This window comes from Haliotis rubra, unplaced genomic scaffold (assembly GCF_003918875.1).
Source record: "Haliotis rubra isolate DU_JTF1 unplaced genomic scaffold, ASM391887v1 Scf190, whole genome shotgun sequence".
Classification (NCBI taxonomy): Eukaryota; Metazoa; Mollusca; class Gastropoda; order Lepetellida; family Haliotidae; genus Haliotis; species Haliotis rubra.
This window is the reverse complement of record NW_025765892.1, coordinates 138,980-158,443: the sequence shown is the minus strand read 5'-3', so window position 1 is coordinate 158,443 and position 19,464 is coordinate 138,980. Positions and strand designations below refer to the sequence as shown.

Sequence of the window (19,464 nt, the reverse complement as noted above, 5' to 3'; positions counted from 1 at the left end):
CTTCACCGACTTAATGTTTGTTAATGTTTGTAGCTTCACCGACTTAATGTTTGTAGCTTCACCGACTTAATGTTTGTAGCTTCACCGACTTAATGTTTGTAGCTATACCAACTAAACGTTCGTAGCGTCACCGACTTAACATTAGTAGATTCACTGACTTAACGGGGGCGGTGAGGTAGTCTAGTGGTTAAAGCGTTCGCTCGTCATGCTGAAGACCCAGGTTCGATTCCCCACATGGGTACAATGTGTGAAGCCCATTTCTGGTGTCCCCCGCCGTGATGTTGCTGGAATATTGCTACCGACTTAACGTTTGGAGCTTCACCGACTTAACGTTTGTAGCTTCACCTTGTAGCTTCACCTACTTAATGTTTGTAGCTTCACCAACTAAACGTTTGTAGCTTCACCGACTAAACGTTTGTAGCTTCACCTACTTTGCCAAAACCATTGCCAACGTTGGGCCAACGTCTGAATGCTATCTGGGTTAATGTTTGTAGCTTCACCGACTTAATGTTTGTAGCTTCACCAACTAAACGTTTGTAGCTTCACCGACTTAATGTTTGTAGCTAGACCTGCTTGAACAAAGCAAAGATGTATACATTTGTTCGTTTTATTCAGATTCTATTTGCAACAAAGTGACCTCGTAGCACAATTTTTATTTCTAATTCACATTGTTTCCGTTGTCAAAACATTCAAAACTGCTCAAGTACTTTCCACTCATTATGCCCAAACAGTGTTTCTCTAGCATATACCACAGGAGGAGTTAAACTACACCTCGCACGAACTAACCTTCAACAGTTATATCTATTGATGATGATGATGATGATGATGATGATGAAACGTATTGGTTTAGCATCCATGCAACTCTGGTGGCAATGTATTCTGGGTAAAAAAAGCAAAAACGGGGAAAGGTTAGTGTAGCTATCATCAAGTGTGAGACTGCTAAGGAAACCAGACCAACAGACTGCTCCACCGAATAGCAACTACGTCCTTCACACTTGCTGCAGGAATAATCTCACAGCCTTGCTAAAGAACACACTTGCGTGTCAAATGATTTATATGGAAACATTCCTGGATGTATAACATGAGTGTTTCAACTATTTCAATGCATTTCAGCAATGGACAAAGTCTGTTTTTGTGGATAGGTTCATTAGCTGTTTGTTGTTTTATACAGAGAGATGTCTAAATAATGATATATGCTTGAATTCAAGAAGACAATTGAAATTAAAGCTTTAGATCTGACTTGTCGTATGTTCTCCCTTGTTTGTTTAACTTAGCACTCGGCAAAATGCCAGCTACATGAATGCAGTCTTAAAACGATCAAGCAAATCGATGCTCATGCTGTTGATCATTGGATTGTCTGGTCCAGACTCGATTATTTATAGACCGCCGCCATATAGCGGGAATATTGTTGAGTGTGGCGTAAAACTAAACTCACTCACTCACTCACTCACTAAAACGATCAATTTTAGGCAGGACTAGTGATTGACATCATGAGCATCAAATGCTAAGAAACCTGCATATGTGATGAAAAATATCTTGTCACAAATGGGAGGTGTTTGTTTTGTTGTCTAGATTGCGTCACATTCCCTATTTCAAGTAGTACTCTGTTGTCATGTCGAGGAAAGTAACTATGTTCAACTCTGGTGTTTCAGGTGACCAGAGTAATCCCAGGATAGTGGAACATCCCGACGATGACTACGTTGCAAAGAACGAACCAGCAACACTCAACTGCAAGGCCGAAGGCAACCCACCACCCAAAATTACATGGTATAGGAATGGAAGACGAGTAGTTACCTCCCCTGAAAACCCCTCCTCCCATCGAATGTTGTTGAATAATGGACAGCTTTTCTTCCTTCGTGTGATTCACAACAAGAATTACAAGCCAGATGTTGGAGTGTACTACTGCAATGCAACTAATATTCATGGAAGTGCTATCAGTCGAAATGCAACACTAGAAATAGCAGGTAAGCAAATATTGAACGTCTACCGCAAGGAATAATTATCTCAGTGATAATACTAGTACATTTCTATGGCGCTATTTCCATAGATAAGCATGCTCAAAGCGCACAATCTGATTATTATTACGCTGGATAACCCAAGCTGCCAGTGAGGCTCTAGAAGGTTACTAGTCACATGACTTATCCCACCGGGTACCCATTTTCTGCTGAGTGAACGGAGGCAATTTTGAACAAAGTCATTTGCCTATGGTGAGACCACATGTATCACATGTGCTTCATTATGGGGCAGGACTGAAGTCCTAGAAACTCTCAGGAGTCAAGCTGCCAAACATGGTCACCCATCCAAGGACTCTCCACACCCAACAGGCAAAAACTCTGTAAAAATTACTTCATATTAGGTGGCATTCACACTCTTTAACACACAAGTATGCATACATTCAGCAGAAAAAATATACTATTTCCATGTCTCCAAGTCTAACAGTAATTTGAAAGCTAGTTATGATATAAGATCTATGAAATGTGTTACAGAAAGAACATTTATAAAAGGCAAGAGTTAATAGCTTTTGCAACAGCATCAGAAATTCAATTTTATTTCTACTATTTATATTTGATTTATGCAATGGTAGACGTACTCCTTTAATGCACTATTAATGGTGATGGTATAGGTAGACGGACTCCTTTAATGCACTATTCGTGTGTGTCACTGTTTGTTATGTAACACATGGTGAATACATCTAAATATTCTTGGCTCTGTAAAATGTTAACCAAACTTTAAACTTAGTAAGATACATCAGACATTCAGTGCAGACTCCTTTTTCACAAAATCGCTTGACAGTGGTGATGTAGCTTTAAATGTAGCACTTAGAGTTTTAAATGGAGATGAGGAGGTAAAAGTTAAGATGAAACTTCTTGATTGTTATTGTAATGATGGTTGGTAGCAGTCCATTCACGTCTAGAGTAAAACAAGATTCAGCAACAGGTTGGAAATGACTTCTCATTATGTAATAAACACCACTGACTATATTACCATCAGTAACCTTGTGTTGGTTCAGGAAGGTGTAAGGAAGATGCAGTTTAAGTTGTTACTGCCGCATCATCCCCTGGGGAGCTGATATTGTGTGTCAGTCGAAGTGTTTTATTCATTAATGCACTTGTGGAGAGTTTGCTCCACCCTAAAGATCTAAGTAAGCTGTTTGGCAAACAACCCTTGAACAGAATACGTACACATTATTGTTGTTGCGAGATACCTAACCAAGAGAACATTGTAATTGTGTGTGTTGTTTATATCAAACACCTGAAGCCATTTCCTGGCAATCACGTGGCAAACAAGTCTGAAAAGTTGGAGTTCACAATGCTCATCTACCAAATGTGTGCCGTGATGGAACCGCTGCGTCGGCGTCGGACAACAACGTCGGTGGAAATGGCAACAGGGGGATCAGTGGCCGTGTAATGATTTGCAACAGGGGAAAATAAACTTGATAATGCATTGTAAGGACTTGTATGGAACAAGGTCAATTCTTGCAAATGTTACACTCACAGAATGTTCCTCCTTAATGAAAACCAGATTGTCAAATAGAAGCCTTTTCGTCTTGGAACGAACTGATAATGAACCCCAAGTATTTGACATTATGATGGAGAAAGTAATAGCATTGTGTTGTAATTCTTCCAAAATGTACGTACATAATGGGGGTTTCTTGGAAAAGAAGTGAAATGGGTTTGATTGAAATCCTTATCCATTTTGGTTGTGCGTTTGTTGTTTAATGCCACTCTCTAGAATATTGAAGCAATACAATAGCAGTATGTAAACAAGTCTGGACCAGACAATCCGATGATTGATGAGTATTGATCCTGGTATATGAGATAAGATGACCTGCGTGGACCAAGTCAGCAAGTCTGACCACCTGATCCTATTAATCGCTTCAAACGACAAGCATGGATAACTGAAGACAGACCCTGACCCCGATCTTCACTGGTTTTATCCATGAATACAAGTTCTATATTCAGCTGACATTTGATTGTTGATTTGCAAAATATACAGTTGCTTTACGAAAACTGTCAAAACAGTTTCCAAAATGAAATCATGTAGGGTTTATTGAAACACAAAATGTCTGCTTCCTGGATAGAAGTGTTGACAGAACATGTTAGGGAGAACAGAGGGGACTTCAGTCACTTGCAAACAGCTGAACTGTTCAGCTTCTACAAAGCAGGGACTAAGGCAGCTACACATGTGTTGTCCATTTACCTTCCAGTACCAGACATGTTGGAAGAAACTTGATATGTGATTGTTTTATATGACATCGCTGCTTCCTTGTAGTTGGATCAAATAATTGGATTTGAAGCATGTTCAGGAAAGACTGACATGTAAACTGTTTAAACTAACAGATCTTGATGTTATTTTGCTTCTGTGGCCAAGTGATGTAAATTATGCATACATATTACATTTCTTCATGTGCAGCTTTCTGTTGCCACAGCAGAACTCAGAAACAGTCCTGATAATGGAATCTATACATATATTTTGCACGAAGGTTCTCGTGGCGCCGTTTATATTTTGAATTCTCAAGAATCTTTCCTTTTGTGTTTACGCGGAATCTTGATCAGTCTACTGAGACGCTCTGGTAGCGTTTGAGGATTTGGTCACAGTCACATTTCAACTGTTATTTCAAAAATTAATTCTACTGCAAATTAAACATAAAACATTCATATCAGACATTATTTTTTATTTTATTTAATTGTGAATTTCAATGAAACTTCAGTGAGACTTCAAGAAACATGTCTGACAGGGTGTACTTAGTTAACAGATTTGTCAAGTGCTGCTTTCTGACACTCTAAATATTGACTTTCTAAAGGGAAAAATAGATTGAAAGTGAAAGTAGATGAAATGGGAAAAAATGAAATAGATGCATCATTTAACAAAAGTAATATGAGAGTTATTGAGGCCCATTTATGAAGCTATGTCCAAATGGCGGTCTGAAAAAGGAATCTTGATCCTATGACATTTGAACTGTTTAAACAGGTCACTGTGGGAAGTAGGTTCATAAGAACATACTGGACACTGATGTCTTGGATTTTGACAACTAGTCCACAATGTATACAGATATATCTCACTGTGTCTATGTCTTCAAGAAAAGGCTTGGGATAATTAAAAGTAATTATTTATTAGCAATAATGAATTTATCTATCCTTTTTAAGGTAATAATGTCAGTTATGCTGACATGGTTGAATAAATGACTTGTTCAATAATAAATAAATTTCCATAGAATTTGTTTACTTTTATTTGGTTGGAAGTGGGGCAGAGAACCTTGGTTTGAATCTAAACAAGCACGATATGTGATGTGATTATATCAACTGTCCATAACTCAAGAAGTAAAAGTAAGTGAATTTTTATGATTAAATACATCATGTATAACACAAAATCCCTGATGACAACAATACAAACATTCGGCGATGCCCATTCTGTTAATACCAAATCAGGGAACTGTAGTTAATAAGTGGGCATGACTTAAAATTGCCACAGGATCACTTGCAAGTTATCTGTTTTGTCCTAATGCTGAAAGGGGCTTAATATTAAGTGAGACTCTTTTGTTGGAATTTCACACTTAATTATACCCAGACATTAATATGAAATAATAATAATGATAATAATACAATTACTTGTACTCATCCACATCACATTTTATCACTCTTTATCACATTTTATCATACTCTTTCATTTTATCACACTCTTTATCACATTTTATCAAACTCTTTGTCACATTTTATCACACTCTTTATCACATTTTATCAAACTCTTTGTCACATTTTATCAAACTCTTTGTCACATTTTATCACACTATTTGTCACATTTTATCAAACTCTGTCACATTTTATCAAACTCTTTGTCACATTTTATCAAACTCTTTGTCACATTTTATCAAACTCTTTGTCACATTTTATCAAACTCTTTGTCACATTTTATCAGACTCTTTGTCACATTTTATCACACTCTTTATCACATTTTATCACACTCTTTATCACATTTTCAAATGCATGTCGTACACCTTGATGGCAATCTGCTGCATTTATCGTTTCAGTTTTACGAGATGAGTTTCGAGAGGTACCGTCTTCTGCGACTGTGGCTACAGGGGAGACTGCAACATTCCACTGCAAACCTCGAAGGGGAGCCGGAACCGAAGGTTCTGTGGCGAAAAAATGAAGACCCTTTGACGATAGATGGACGAATATCTATGAATAACAATGGTGACCTAGTAATTGAGAATGTCCAGGTGACAGACGGTGGCGAATACACATGTCTGGCTTTAAACAAGGGAGGCGAGAAACTCAGTCCGCGTGCAAGACTCACTGTATTGGGTAAGTTCATGTGCCAAGCACCCTACATTATTACCACGCAAGGAATCAGTGTGCACACAATTTTCATTCCCAACTCCCCATGGAGTATACAACAATCTCATCCTTCCGGGTACCCATATACTGCAGGGTGAACAGAGGCATATATCGTCCTATGCTAAGGAGACACCTTATGGTACTTGTTCTTGATTGTGGGCCTGGGTCAGGGGAAACTCGCGTAGTTGAGCTCCCAACATGGCCACCAATCCAACAACTCGACACAACCCCGACTATGACTGATGTAAACATACTAGGATTTAGAATATGGTGGAGAATTATAGTGTGGCATAGTTAACATTTAAATATTTGAATTAACTTTTAACAAAATTTGAAAATGTGTATCTTTCACAAATGATGTACATGCTAGTTTATGCTTGTGTGGTAATTGTGTTTGGTAGTCATGTTTCTATTTTTTATTTTCAGAAAAACCTAAGATTCGTCAGCTCCCGGATGATATCCAAGCAAAGGAAGGTGATACCGTTGAACTAAAGTGCCAGGCTGTAGGTGATCCTGAACCGACTGTCACATGGAAAAAGCAGGATGGCCGAATACCCTATGGGAGGTAAAGACTAATGCAGCATTTTGGCAGTTTTATTCTGAAAACATGTTTTTTACAAAAAGAAGATTCCCATGTTTCCTGCATATATCATGTAATGCTGGCCCCAACAAGATCATTATCAGTATTGATTAGTTTTGTGTGGAAACAGATTTGTTTAAACTTGTTGCTTGAGCTTGTCTAAGGGAGGCAACTGATATGTAGACTACAGAAGATGAAGCTGCTGTAAAATATTACATTCCATAACTGGTAAATCTTGTAGTATTCAGGAAAAGGTTTGAACTGATTTTTCAGTTGTTGTCCTGTCAACCTAGTACTTTGTTTGCAAGATCCAGTCAGGAGAAGGGAGTAACTTGGTGTGTTGTTTCAGAGCACGGCAGCTGAACGACGGCACTCTGCGGATAGAGATGGTACAAGCTGAGGATGACGGCCAGTACATCTGTGTGGCGGAGAACCTGGCTGGAACGGTGGAAGCAGTGGGCAGACTCTCCATCCAGAGTAAGTTGTTGTTTCCATCAAGATGTGATGTGGTTTAACATCACTTTGAAGGTCATAGCATTTACACCATGGAACCGTTAGGAACTTAGCACTTAGGAACCGTTCATAATTTATGGCTAGGGGGGGGGTGATGAAGATTTTATTAAGAAGCATGTACAATGTGAATGACCCCCTAAAATTGATGTATAAAGTAAGTGACCCCCCTGCATGTCATGTACAAAATCAATGACCCCCCTCAATAACCGTATGTTACACATGACATTTATTGCATAATATTTTCGTGTACAAAATTGATGACCCCCCTACCTCCCGAGAACAAAATGGTTGACACCCCCTTTTTAAAATCATAATTTCCTTTCTCTTTCTTTTCGCTGTGATATTGCTGGAGTATTGCTAAAAGCGGCGAAAACCAAACTCCTTCACTCTTTCTATCCCCCTAAACAACAATCCAACCAACAACCATACTGCCAAATATCCTTTGTGGTAATGTCCGTTTCTCATGCTAGTCCACTTAGACAACAAGGATTTAAACATGGATTTCGGGCTATTCAGACCAGATCTTCATCAAGAAGAGCCAAAACTTACTTCACAAATCGTTTAAACTGTATTTCACAAAACTGACGTTTTATTGCAGCGGATCCCTCCTTCCTGATCAAACCTCTGGACCAAGTGGTGGGCCTCGGTCGCACAATAACACTGCAGTGTGTTGTCACTGGCAACCCATCACCAACTGTCTTCTGGAGCAAAGGATCGGAACAGGTGATTACATTCAAACTTTCCCTTGGTTGGTATCACACAATAGCTGTTTGCCACAGAGTCTCATTACTACATTTATATGCCCGATATGACAATGATTACACTTGGTTAATAAGCTGCAAATATGCTGTGAAATCATGACTTAGAAATACTAGAAAACGTTTGAAATTCCCAACTAAGTGATGTCGTTACACCTGTTTTAGCCTTTGATGTTCCCGAACCAAGAAAGCGGCAGATTTTCTGTGGCAGAAGATGGAACATTTAGAATTGAGCGCGTGCAGTTTGAAGATGAAGGAGAATACGTGTGTCAGGCTTTGAATGTCATCGGTAGCGCCAAAGCTACGGCTCGGATTGATGTTAGACGTAAGTACAAGTAGTAATTCTCTGTTGAACTGATGAAGCTAGGAGTTTTGACATCTATATCCTGAGATCCACATTGCCAGTTTCATGACGTATTGTTTGTGTTTCAGAAAGAACGTATTCTAATGGCAAGTTTTGACCAAATATACTTTGTGCACTCATATATAAACATCCACTCGCCATTTTTCACACTGCCACAGTTTGGAAAAGGTTATAAGGAATAATGCCTCTGGTTTAGTTTTCTCCATTTCATTTTTTTTGGGTAATAATATGGAGTCTGTGACATTCTCAGTGTTTATTTTTGCTTCTCAGTGTGTGCTTTGCTTTTCATTTCTTTGCAAGTTATTGTCAATATGCTGAATTATCGAATTATGCAGTATTCTGTTCAGTTGTTGAGCTGTAGCTCATCAGAACCACAGGTTTGTTTATGTCGAGTTGTGTTTGTCAACATTACCCCGGAATAGATCCTTATTATGAATAGCATGAGTGAGTGAGTGAGTGAGTGAGTGAGGATGGCTCTAAGCCACTGTTAGCAATGTTCCAGCAATATCGTGGCGTGGGACACCAGAAATGGGGTGCACACATTTACCCATGCAGGGATTCAAACCTTTACGTCAGCATGCCAAGCAAAACCTTGAACTACCAGCCTACCCCGCTACTCCTGAATAGCATAAAGCACAACGGACCTTCTCTGATCCAGACAGCCACAATGAAAACAATGCGAATGTTAGGCTGTGTAGATCGCCATCGTGTCAAAGTTCCCTACATATAGACAGTAAGTTATCCAAGGTTCACCACAACTGAAAAATAATTCATACTTGGGTATTAAAGGGGAACAACTATAAGTTCAGTGTATCAAAGTTTGCCACAACAGTGCATGATTGTATATGGAACAGTACAGTAACAGTCAAACACACACAAAATGACACATACTACATCAAACACACGTCAAACACACGTCAAACACATGTCAAACACACAGCAGATGCTCTCCTGATATTTGTACAATAAATGGCTGGACACCATAACTTCAGCGAGTGAGTGAGTGCTTTTAGCAATATTCCAGCAATATCATGACGGGGGACACCAGAAATGGGCTTCACATATTATACCCATGTGGGAAATCGAACCCGGGTCTTCGGCTTGATGAGTGAACGTTTTAACCACTAGGCTACCCCTTCACCGAGAGAGAATCTACAATGACACAAAGACAGATTTCCCATGAGCTGCAAGCTTTTTGCCTTTGGCCTAATTACTGTAGGGTGATATTCTCATCTCAGGTTATCTCTTTTTGTTGTATCTTCTTTTGCATTCATATATCCTGCACATTCTCTGGGGTGACTGAGAAATGAGTCTTGGCTCATGTTCGGCAGCAGCTGAAACTATTTATTTATTGTCAGCATAACAATGTGTTCCTGGAGTGTTTCAGACAGAAGTCTGATATGATTTTAACATGCATGCCTGCCATGACAGCAACATAGACGTGTGTCTGGGTCAGAGTTTTTAAACTTTGTCTACAACTCTGCTGATTCATAATTAAAGCCTCTTGAAATTTGTTTTAAATGCAACAAATTATGGCATATGAATTGTGAGAGGAATTAAAAGGTATATTTGAAATTGAAATTTGTAATATGTTTTAACCCCACATGTTTTGAACATAAACGTGTTGATGTTTTTTGTATCTATTTTATTGGCCTCTGAGAAATTTGTTACCATCAAATGGAATTATTAGGGTTTGTTTGTTTAGGATAAGACTTGTTTTTGTTGTGTCATATGCAATGCTAAGACAGCTTGCAGTTAGGTCCTCGTCTTCATGTGCATTTGGTTTGAAAGTGATTGTTACAATGTTATTTCATGTCCACACAGTACTCCGACATCAGCTCTTTGTGTATGACGACCGCCTCCGTGGTGTAGTGGTTAGAGCGTTTGCCCGGAGAGCGGAAGGTCGCGGGTTCGATCCCCGACCGTGTCATACCAAAAGACGTTAAAATATGGTACTTGTTGGTCCCTGTCTGGCGCTCGGCATTAATGGGTACAACAAGGACTGGTTGGCTCGGAGTCAGTATAATATGTCTGAGTGGGGTATTCATGCTTCACTGCGGCATGGTATCTCAGTGGGCTAGCACTATAAAACCAGCTTCAGTCTGGGCTAGTACAAGCAGCCGCACATACACATACACATGCATGCACGTCGTCATATGAGCGAAATATTCTCAAGCACGACGTTAAACCCAATTTCACCTCACCTCACCTTTGTGATGACCTCTGACCTCTCCGAGCCTCACTTTCAGTTAATGCAGGCATTCCCATAATTCCAGAACAAGACTCCCGACCTCCACCAATCATCAAGCTGGGTCCCCAGAATCAGACACTTCCGCCGGACGAAATGGCAATGCTGCCATGCCAAGCTACTGGGAACCCCCAGCCAACCATCAGGTGGTATAAGAAAGACCGACCAATCCTCGGCACCAATCCACGTCAGGTGATTCTGGACTCGGAACTCTGCAAATATCAGGTAAAACATTAAAAAATATGCTACTATTTACCAAAATCACATCAAAATATTTATAAAATCATTAATGCACAGTTTTTGCAAGATATTATGTGAATGTTTTGAATACAAAAGGCTGGAATCAAACCAATTTGCCAGTCACAGACTAAAAGCTTCTTATTGAAAGTTTGTCGAATTGTTGTCACTTACAGACCGAAAGTTCGCTTTCTCAGTTTGTCTCCAAGATTTTAGATTATTATTCTAAATTGAAATTCAACAAAATAAAAATCCCAAAATTCATGAATTGTTGGGAAAGTCTAGATTGGCTCATACCTGTAATTAGACATTATTTATTGTTTAGAACCCATTCTGGTTATATTCTTTGAAATGTGAATATATATTTTTGAATAAGAGACTTTTTTCTGGGACCAAATATTAGTCTAACTTTTTGATTGCTGTTCAAGTAATATTTTGTAACATTTGATGTATCATTTATCAAGTAACAGATTTTAGATGATTGTTTAAATTGAAATCCAAGAAAATCCAAATCCCCAAAGTGTATTTGTTACATTTGTGTGATCTATTAATGACCATACTTGACATTTCAGATGTACGGGCCAGCGACTCTGACATGTATACATGTAAAGCTGTCAGCGAGACAGGAGAGACCGCTTGGAGTGCTTACCTTAAAATTACTGGTATGTAGGAATCTATGTAAAACATACAGATGATATAATCTTCAGTTGAGACATGTTGTGGACCCTATTGTCAGTATTTGTTACCAGTAAAAAGTTTTTTTGACATGTATTGCAGATATAAGGCATGTCTGTAGATAATCAAGTCTGGACCTTACAATCCAGTGACTGACATCATGAGCATTTGGACACCATGACATGCAATGCCATAAATGACCTGACCACCCGATCCTCATGATCAACTTTTATGTCAAGAGTTGTTGCCAAAAACTTCAGTGTTTCGTGTTCTCAGTCCATAAATACAGTAAATTATAACGTAAACATTCCCTCTGGATTATGGTAGTGTTTATTCCTGTGGTTACACAGATACATACAGAAAATGAAATGACAATTTAAACACTAAGTCATAGCTATTCCTAGTGGTATGCGTAATCTGGTTACTGAATTATCTCCCCTGATCCTGACGTGTGATTTAAACAATTTTACATCAATATATGCATGTTACGTTGAAGGCCGAGGTCCCTACAGGCGGACACAGAAATCTCAGATTTCCAGGGAGACCTCTGAAGCCCGTGGCAACAGATGTGACCGACACAAGTGTTCACCTAACGTGGCAGCCCAACACCAAGAAGAAAGGAGATTCACCAACCTTTGCTTTCATTGTGGAGTATTTCAGCCATGAGACAGAACAGGTAAAGACGCATGATTTCTCCCATGACAAGGGAAAAATGGCACCAGGAACTGCTCTGATTATTGTTTATATAAAATCTCAAATTTGGAAACACCATTATTTATTCTCTAAACGTGTGGGTGACTCTATTGATAGTTTGTTTTCGATAATCAGCATTTATCCAGATATATCATGCTGCTCTGTAAATTATCCAATGAGTGATGTCATGAGCACCATTGTATCCAGTGGGAATATGAGTGTATCCATTTAGTTGCCTTCTAACATGCAAAGGCTGCTAATGCTAGAATGTGGGAGAGAAGAGAGGCGAACGTTCTTAACTGACATCTCCAACTGACGTCCATATAGGTACCCCTGTAGGCAGCATATGCTAACCATCTGTTAATCAGTATTATATGATCATCAGCTTCGTGTATGATTGAGCTCTGATGTAAACAATTTGTTTCAGGGATGGGTTGTGGCCTCCAATTCTATCACCCACGAGAGTTTCACCGTCCATGGCCTTGAACCGGAGACACATTACGTGTTCCTTGTGCGAGCTGAAAACTCTCATGGAATCAGCCAACCCAGTGAGGTATCCGATCCAGTTGTCACAAGAGGTAATGTTTGTCATAATCACACTGCTAATTTATACAGCATCACATTTCATTTACCCAGGTCAAGTGATCAGTGTGTGATCAATTTTCATTCTATCACCTTCAAACTACCGGGTACCCACTCACTGCTTAGTGGACATGAACATATTTCAAATAAAGTTACACTAGATCTGTTGTATGTATTTCATCATTGGGTTGGACCTAATCCCTAGGTAATTCACATACTCTCTAGGTAACTAGGTAACTTAACTTGTGACCTATGAAAATTCTGTACCGAATGAATGAATAAATACAAGACATGTATATACAGACAACAAGTTTCGTTGCTGATTTCATCTGATTTGTGACCAGTGAAAATTCTGTTCCAAAATGTTGATGAATAGCTGTAAGATATATGTATATATCATTATCAGTGCTGCATGGTTTGTCTTGAAAGAATGTGGTTGCATTTTTCATTCAATAAAGGATAAAAACCTTGTGAATACAACCACATGGATTGTGTTTTATTTCAGAGCGAAGAAAACCTAATAAGAAGATCAATTTGCCCAAGTCTGTGATCAGGGAGAAGCTGGATGGAATGGTTGTGGAGATCATGAAAGGGGAGGCCATTAACGCCACCGTCATCAAGGTCACGTGGAGGGTTGGTATTTCAAATAGCTTGGACTGTTTTTGGTTTAAAATTCTTCAACAAGTCATGGAGACCTGCTAGCCACATTGTAATTACTCGTAATGTGTTAGCACAATAAAACCGGTGTGATTGTCAGACTGGTACAAACTTCATTGTGAACATATTTATGCAGCATGTTTCATCCTACCATGTTAGGAGGTGTTTTCCAAATTGAAACAAATCTTTACCCAAGAAATTGGTTCATACAGAATGTAATTGTGAAATCAGTAAATGATGACACGCCCAGTTTTATGTTTACAAACACAACAGACAACTCAGTCGATCAGATAGGGGCAGCAGCAATCAATGACACACCAGACTGTCAAATTTCCACACCAACTTCTGAAATGGTCAAGCGTGTTATGTGTGATTTGTCAATGTGTATTACATTTGACCACTTTCTAAATGTCATTGTTCATAGCTTTCGGACATATAGGAACCATACCAATTTACACTTATCAGAGGGGTACACAAAGTCTGTGGTCCAGACTACCAGTTGTCCGACTTCCATTTTTGTTGAAGTTGGCATAGTTGAACGACTTAGATGGCTGACTTTGTGTGTTGGCAATTAGGTGACTGACTCTGAGAGTGTTGGTTCGAATCCCGGATGGGACTCAACCCAACAAAAGTACTAGAATCTGTACTTTACCGAGAAGTGCAATCCCAACTATAACGTGTTATCAAGGGTGATAGCTCTAAATCACACTTTCTTATAATCTGGCCATTACAAGATTTTTCATTTTATGAGTGTTTCAATTTTGCTGACAGTTACATCTAAACAGCGAGCAATGGTATGTTGAACAAGCCACACAGTAGGTAATGGATTGAAACTGGTCATGTTCACAATAATCTAAGTGTTAACGTTGATGCTATGTATTTATGACTTTCCAGGTTTTGAAAGGGAGAGATGCGATTGGTGGCTTCATCATTGAATATAAGAAGATCACGGATCTTCGGCGAATGACCTACGGGACAGTTATAACCAAGAAGGTCCTGGACCCATACAGCACCTCCTACATGCTGTACAACCTCCACAGCTATGCCTGGTATGAGATCTGCATCAAGGCTTATGGCGGTGAAGTCAAATCCCAGTGTAGCAGTCCTGTTAAAGTGCCGACAAAGGAATCAGGTAATGCTAACTGATGTTGGGCTCTTTTGATAAATGAATCAAGATTACGGCACCACACAGGTATACCGAACAAAGAAATCAGGGATTTTATGTATTTTTAGATATGCTTTTTGCAGTGGAGACTGAGCACATGGTTTCTTATAAATGTCCTAAAAATATTTATGATAACTTCGTGTTCAGTATATAGGTGAGATGTCTTTCTGATGAACAGAATTTTTCTTAAACACTTTCTAACAGCTTGTAAATACAGGATGAGAATAATTATCCCCCGCAACGCGTCCGTCCGTCCGTGCACATTTGTCTTTTCCGGAGCAGAACTCTAAAACCGTTCGATATTTCTTCACCAAACTTGGCACATACATGGATCTGGTGGTGTACTGGTGCCTTTTGCTAGTTTTAGAATTCTGAATTAAATATTTTTGGCGTTTCCATGGCAACAAGTTCGACTTTGACTGAAATTGTGGTAGTGCTCTTTTCCGGAGTAGAACTCTAAAACCAGTCACTATTTCATCACCAAACTTGCCACATAGATAGATCTGGTGGTGTACTGGTGCCTTTTGGTAGTTTTGGAATTCTGAATAAAATATTTTTGGCATTTCCATGGCAACAAGTTTGACTTTGACTGAAATTGGTGGTACTGCTCTTTTCCGGAGCAGAACTCTAAAACTGTTCAATATTTCTTCACCAAACTTGGCACATAGATAGATCTGGTGGTGTACTTGTGCCTTTTGGTAGTTTTGGAATTCTGAATAAAATATTTTTGGCGTTTCCATGGCAACAAGTTTGACTTAGCCTGAAATTGTGGTAGTGCTCTTTTCCGGAGCTGAACTCTAAAACTGTTCTCTATTTCTTCACCAAACTTGGCACATAGATAGATCTGGTGGTGTACTTGTGCCTTTTGGTAGTTTTGGAATTCTGAATAAAATATTTTTGACGTTTCCATGGCAACAAGTTTGACTTAGACTGAAATTGGTGGTAGTGCTCTTTTCCGGAGCTGAACTCTAAAACTGTTCTCTATTTCTTCACCAAACTTGGCACATAGATAGATCTGGTGGTGTACTTGTGCCTTTTGGTAGTTTTGGAATTCTGGATAAAATATTTTTGGCATTTCCATGGCAGCAAGTTTGACTTTGACTGAAATTGGTGATAGTGCTCCTTTCTGGAGCAGAACTTTGAAAACCTTTCAATACTCTCCTTCCACTTTTCTATATACACACCTAAATATTTGACATAATCATACCTCGTAGACATAATCATGAAGAGTATTTTGCCATTGCGGGGGATATTGATGACTTTGTCTTCTTGTTTTTCTTGGTTGTTGGTTTATTTTTCACAATTTTTAGCACGATGTTCTTTTTCATGCCAAGAGCAAAAGTTGTACTTTTCATGTAATCCGACACCTTATAAATCGGTTTGCTACGTTTGCTCTCTTTTAAAAAAAAATTAAACACATTTCTAATAAACGTTTAGCATCATCTGAATAAGCTTTCATGATGACAGCTAGAAGTGGTCAATGTGAATGATCCAAACGGTCTATCACTGTGCAGTGCACAGGTAACTATCATGAACTGCACGTGCATTTACCTTTATGACCCAACACTGCCGCTGTTACAGGTCATTGGCTCCCTCCCTCTGCAAGCAGTCTGCGTTCTGCTGTTTATTTTGTTGACAGTTACATAGACAGATTCTTTAATACAAATGCATAAAATCGGTGATTTACAATGTGATTAGGTTGTCTGACAAAACATCCACTTGCACAGTTTGAGATCCATTGGATCATTGGATGAAGGGATATTTACAAAAAGACGGGTCCACATGCATTTCATGCCAAACTATAGGTGGCTTGTCTAGATTTCCAAAGTTTATGGGTCTGTACAAATCTGCTGATATGTGTGATAAGAAACAAAAATATTACAAAGAAAACATAAGCAAAACCATTACTGAAGCAGCCATCAATAATGATTGTAAAGGGTTTTTGGAAAGTTGTAAAGAAATGTTCATCTTGGTGACCTGATAAGAATGATATTTTACCAGAAACATGGCATACGTGTTTTAAAGATTTATTAAATCCTGTATCACATGCTGACTGTGACCAGGAGTTTGATGCATATATTAGAAACTATATTACTGAACACAGTTATGAGCGTTGTACTGATTGTGTAAATGATGAACTGTCTTATGGTATAACAATAGCAGAAATTATACCTGCAATAGACGATGCTAAACTGAATAAGTCACCAGGAGACGACTATTCCAACAGAAAAAAAAGAAAATTTAATTATAATATCATTGCACCCTATCTTGCTTTATTGTTTTCACAAATATTATGTAAAGGTCATTTCCCAGCTGCATGGACTACTGCTATTATGATACCTACATATAAGAAGGGAAGTTATAATGAACCTAGTAAATATTTGGGCATATCGTTGTTTTACTTTTTGTGTAAATTATTCACAGTTGTCATAAACAAGAGAATTATTACCTTTGTTGAGAAAACATTCAACAGTTTATAACATATTCATTCTTCAATCTATTGTTCAAAAGCATATACATGTAACTCAAAGAAAAGGCAGGCTCGGCTGTGCTTTCGTGGATTTCAAGAACGCTTTTGATATGTTTAACCGAAATAAAGTATTTTATCTTTTTTAAGAAATGATATCCATGGAAAAATATTTCGTTTTCTTCAATATCTATATGACAACATGAAGTTTGTTGTAGTTGTCAGCAAAAGGGAGAAAACTATCTGATTATTATCCCCCGCCGCATGTTTAGCCTGAAGCGGGGGATATAGTATTTAGGCACTGTCCGTCCGGACTTACGAATTAGAATATCTTCGAGATATCTCAAGAAATCTCAAGAACTGCTCACTAGATTTTCTTCATATTCAACACCAAGCTTTATCTAGGGAAGGTGCAGGGCCCAGTCAATTTGGTGATCTTCACTTAATTTTCAAGGTCACAGCAACACTTTGAAGATTTCAGTATGTTAGCTATCTTAAGAACCATTAACTGGATGTTAAGCATATCTTAAGAACCATTAACTGGATTTTCTTCATATTCAACACCAAGCTTTATCTAAGGAAGGTGCAGGGCCCAGTCAATTTGGTGATCTTCACTTAATTTTCAAGGTCACAGCAACACTTTGAAGATTTCAGTATGTTAGCCTGCATGTTAAGCTATCTTAAGAACCATTAACTGGATTTTCTTCATATTCAACACCAAGCTTTATCTAAGGAAGGTGCAGGGCTCAGTCGATTTTGGTGATCTTCACTTAATTTTCAAGGTCACAGAGACACTTTGAAGATTTCAGCATGTTAACCTGAATTCACTGGAATTTCTTCATAGACTTTCAAGACTTCCCTTGAATGTTTTTCAATAAGCAATTTCTTTAGTACCATTTTTGCATATTTCATACACTATGACATTCATTTCAAGGTCAAAGTCAGTCTTTAAAATATTTGTGTGTCTGAACAACTAAAGAGAAGATATCAAGAGAGGTTGACTGGTCATGTTTTTGTTGACATTTAACTTCATCTTAAACTTTCATTACTTTTTATGTTTGATTTGATAATTTGCGGCGGGGGATTATGTCACCTTAGTGACAATGCTTGTTATAGAATACAATCCTCACTTTTATCATAGATATTTTAAGCTTAGTCACTGATAATATATGATTTTGATACAAACAATTCCCTTCTAATTGAAAAGTATCTGTGAAGGTCCAGGTTAGAATATTGATCTTCAGTAACTCATGCTTGTCGTAAGAGGCGACTAACTGGATCGGGTGGTCAGGCTCGCTGACTTGGTTGACACATGTCATCAGTTCCAAACTGCGCAGATCGATGCTCATGTTGTTGATCACTGGGTTGTCTGGTCCAGACTCAAGTATTTACAGACCACTGCCATATAGCTGGAATATTGCTGAGAGCGGCGTAAAACTAAAGTCTCACTCACTCACTCTAATTGAAACGATGGGATGGGATATTCAGAATGCAAAGACATTCTAGACTGGCTTCATTTTGAGATATTACAGTAGGGGTTTGGCAGAAGGGAAAATAACATGGTTCAGGTACTGAGAGACAGACCACGAGAGAGATTTTACCAATATACTTTTTATTTCAGTGCCGTCTGCTCCCCCAGAAAACATCATCATCCACAAGGAACAGGAGACTGTGATCCACATCCGATGGTCTCCTCCTCCGAAGCCGAAGAGGAATGGAGATATCCAAGGCTATGATGTAAGTTGGTCTCACTGTCAATGTAGCTGCTAAATGCCAGTGGATATTTCCACATCTACTACGTCCTCTAACCATTTTGATGTTTCTCTTCTTCATATTGGGGTGGTGGGGTAGCCTAGTGGTTAAAGCATTGGCTCGTCACGCCATAGACCCGGGTTCGATTCCCCACATGGGTACAATCTTAAGATGGTATTGTGGAATGGGGCCAGCATCAGAATAGATCTCTAGGCCCAGTCATCCCACTGCTGCAAGTGTCATAGACTCATGATTGTCTTAGCTTAGGCTCAGAGTATTGTGAATGGGGCCAGCATCAGAATAGATCTCTAGGCCCAGTCATCCCACTGCTGCATTTGTCTATAGATTCATGATTGTCTTAGCAGAAAGAAAACTTCTTGGTACAGGGCCCCTCATGGTTCTCATAAGTTCTCACTAATGTGAATAAGATTATCA

General features: G+C 38.8%; 1 protein-coding gene and 1 long non-coding RNA gene across 2 annotated transcripts in view; one reads left to right on the top strand and one right to left on the bottom strand.

Annotated features, from left to right (window-relative positions):
- Window positions 1-19,464, top strand: part of LOC124274405 (roundabout homolog 2-like) — a 310,106-nt gene that overhangs the window by 269,156 nt on the left and 21,486 nt on the right. Inside the window, 15 exon segments of the mRNA XM_046709782.1 lie at window positions 1,653-1,964; window positions 6,029-6,107; window positions 6,109-6,305; window positions 6,765-6,903; window positions 7,268-7,395; window positions 8,030-8,154; window positions 8,355-8,514; window positions 8,622-8,639; window positions 10,830-11,026; window positions 11,611-11,700; window positions 12,210-12,389; window positions 12,834-12,984; window positions 13,494-13,621; window positions 14,540-14,777; window positions 18,899-19,014. Coding sequence (XP_046565738.1) covers window positions 1,653-1,964; window positions 6,029-6,107; window positions 6,109-6,305; window positions 6,765-6,903; window positions 7,268-7,395; window positions 8,030-8,154; window positions 8,355-8,514; window positions 8,622-8,639; window positions 10,830-11,026; window positions 11,611-11,700; window positions 12,210-12,389; window positions 12,834-12,984; window positions 13,494-13,621; window positions 14,540-14,777; window positions 18,899-19,014 — 2,258 coding nt within the window.
- On the bottom strand, window positions 9,041-10,142 carry LOC124274406. Its single transcript, XR_006897931.1, has 2 exons — window positions 9,642-10,142; window positions 9,041-9,118 (listed from the first exon to the last, which is right to left on the bottom strand). It is a non-coding gene; the product is annotated as an uncharacterized LOC124274406 (long non-coding RNA).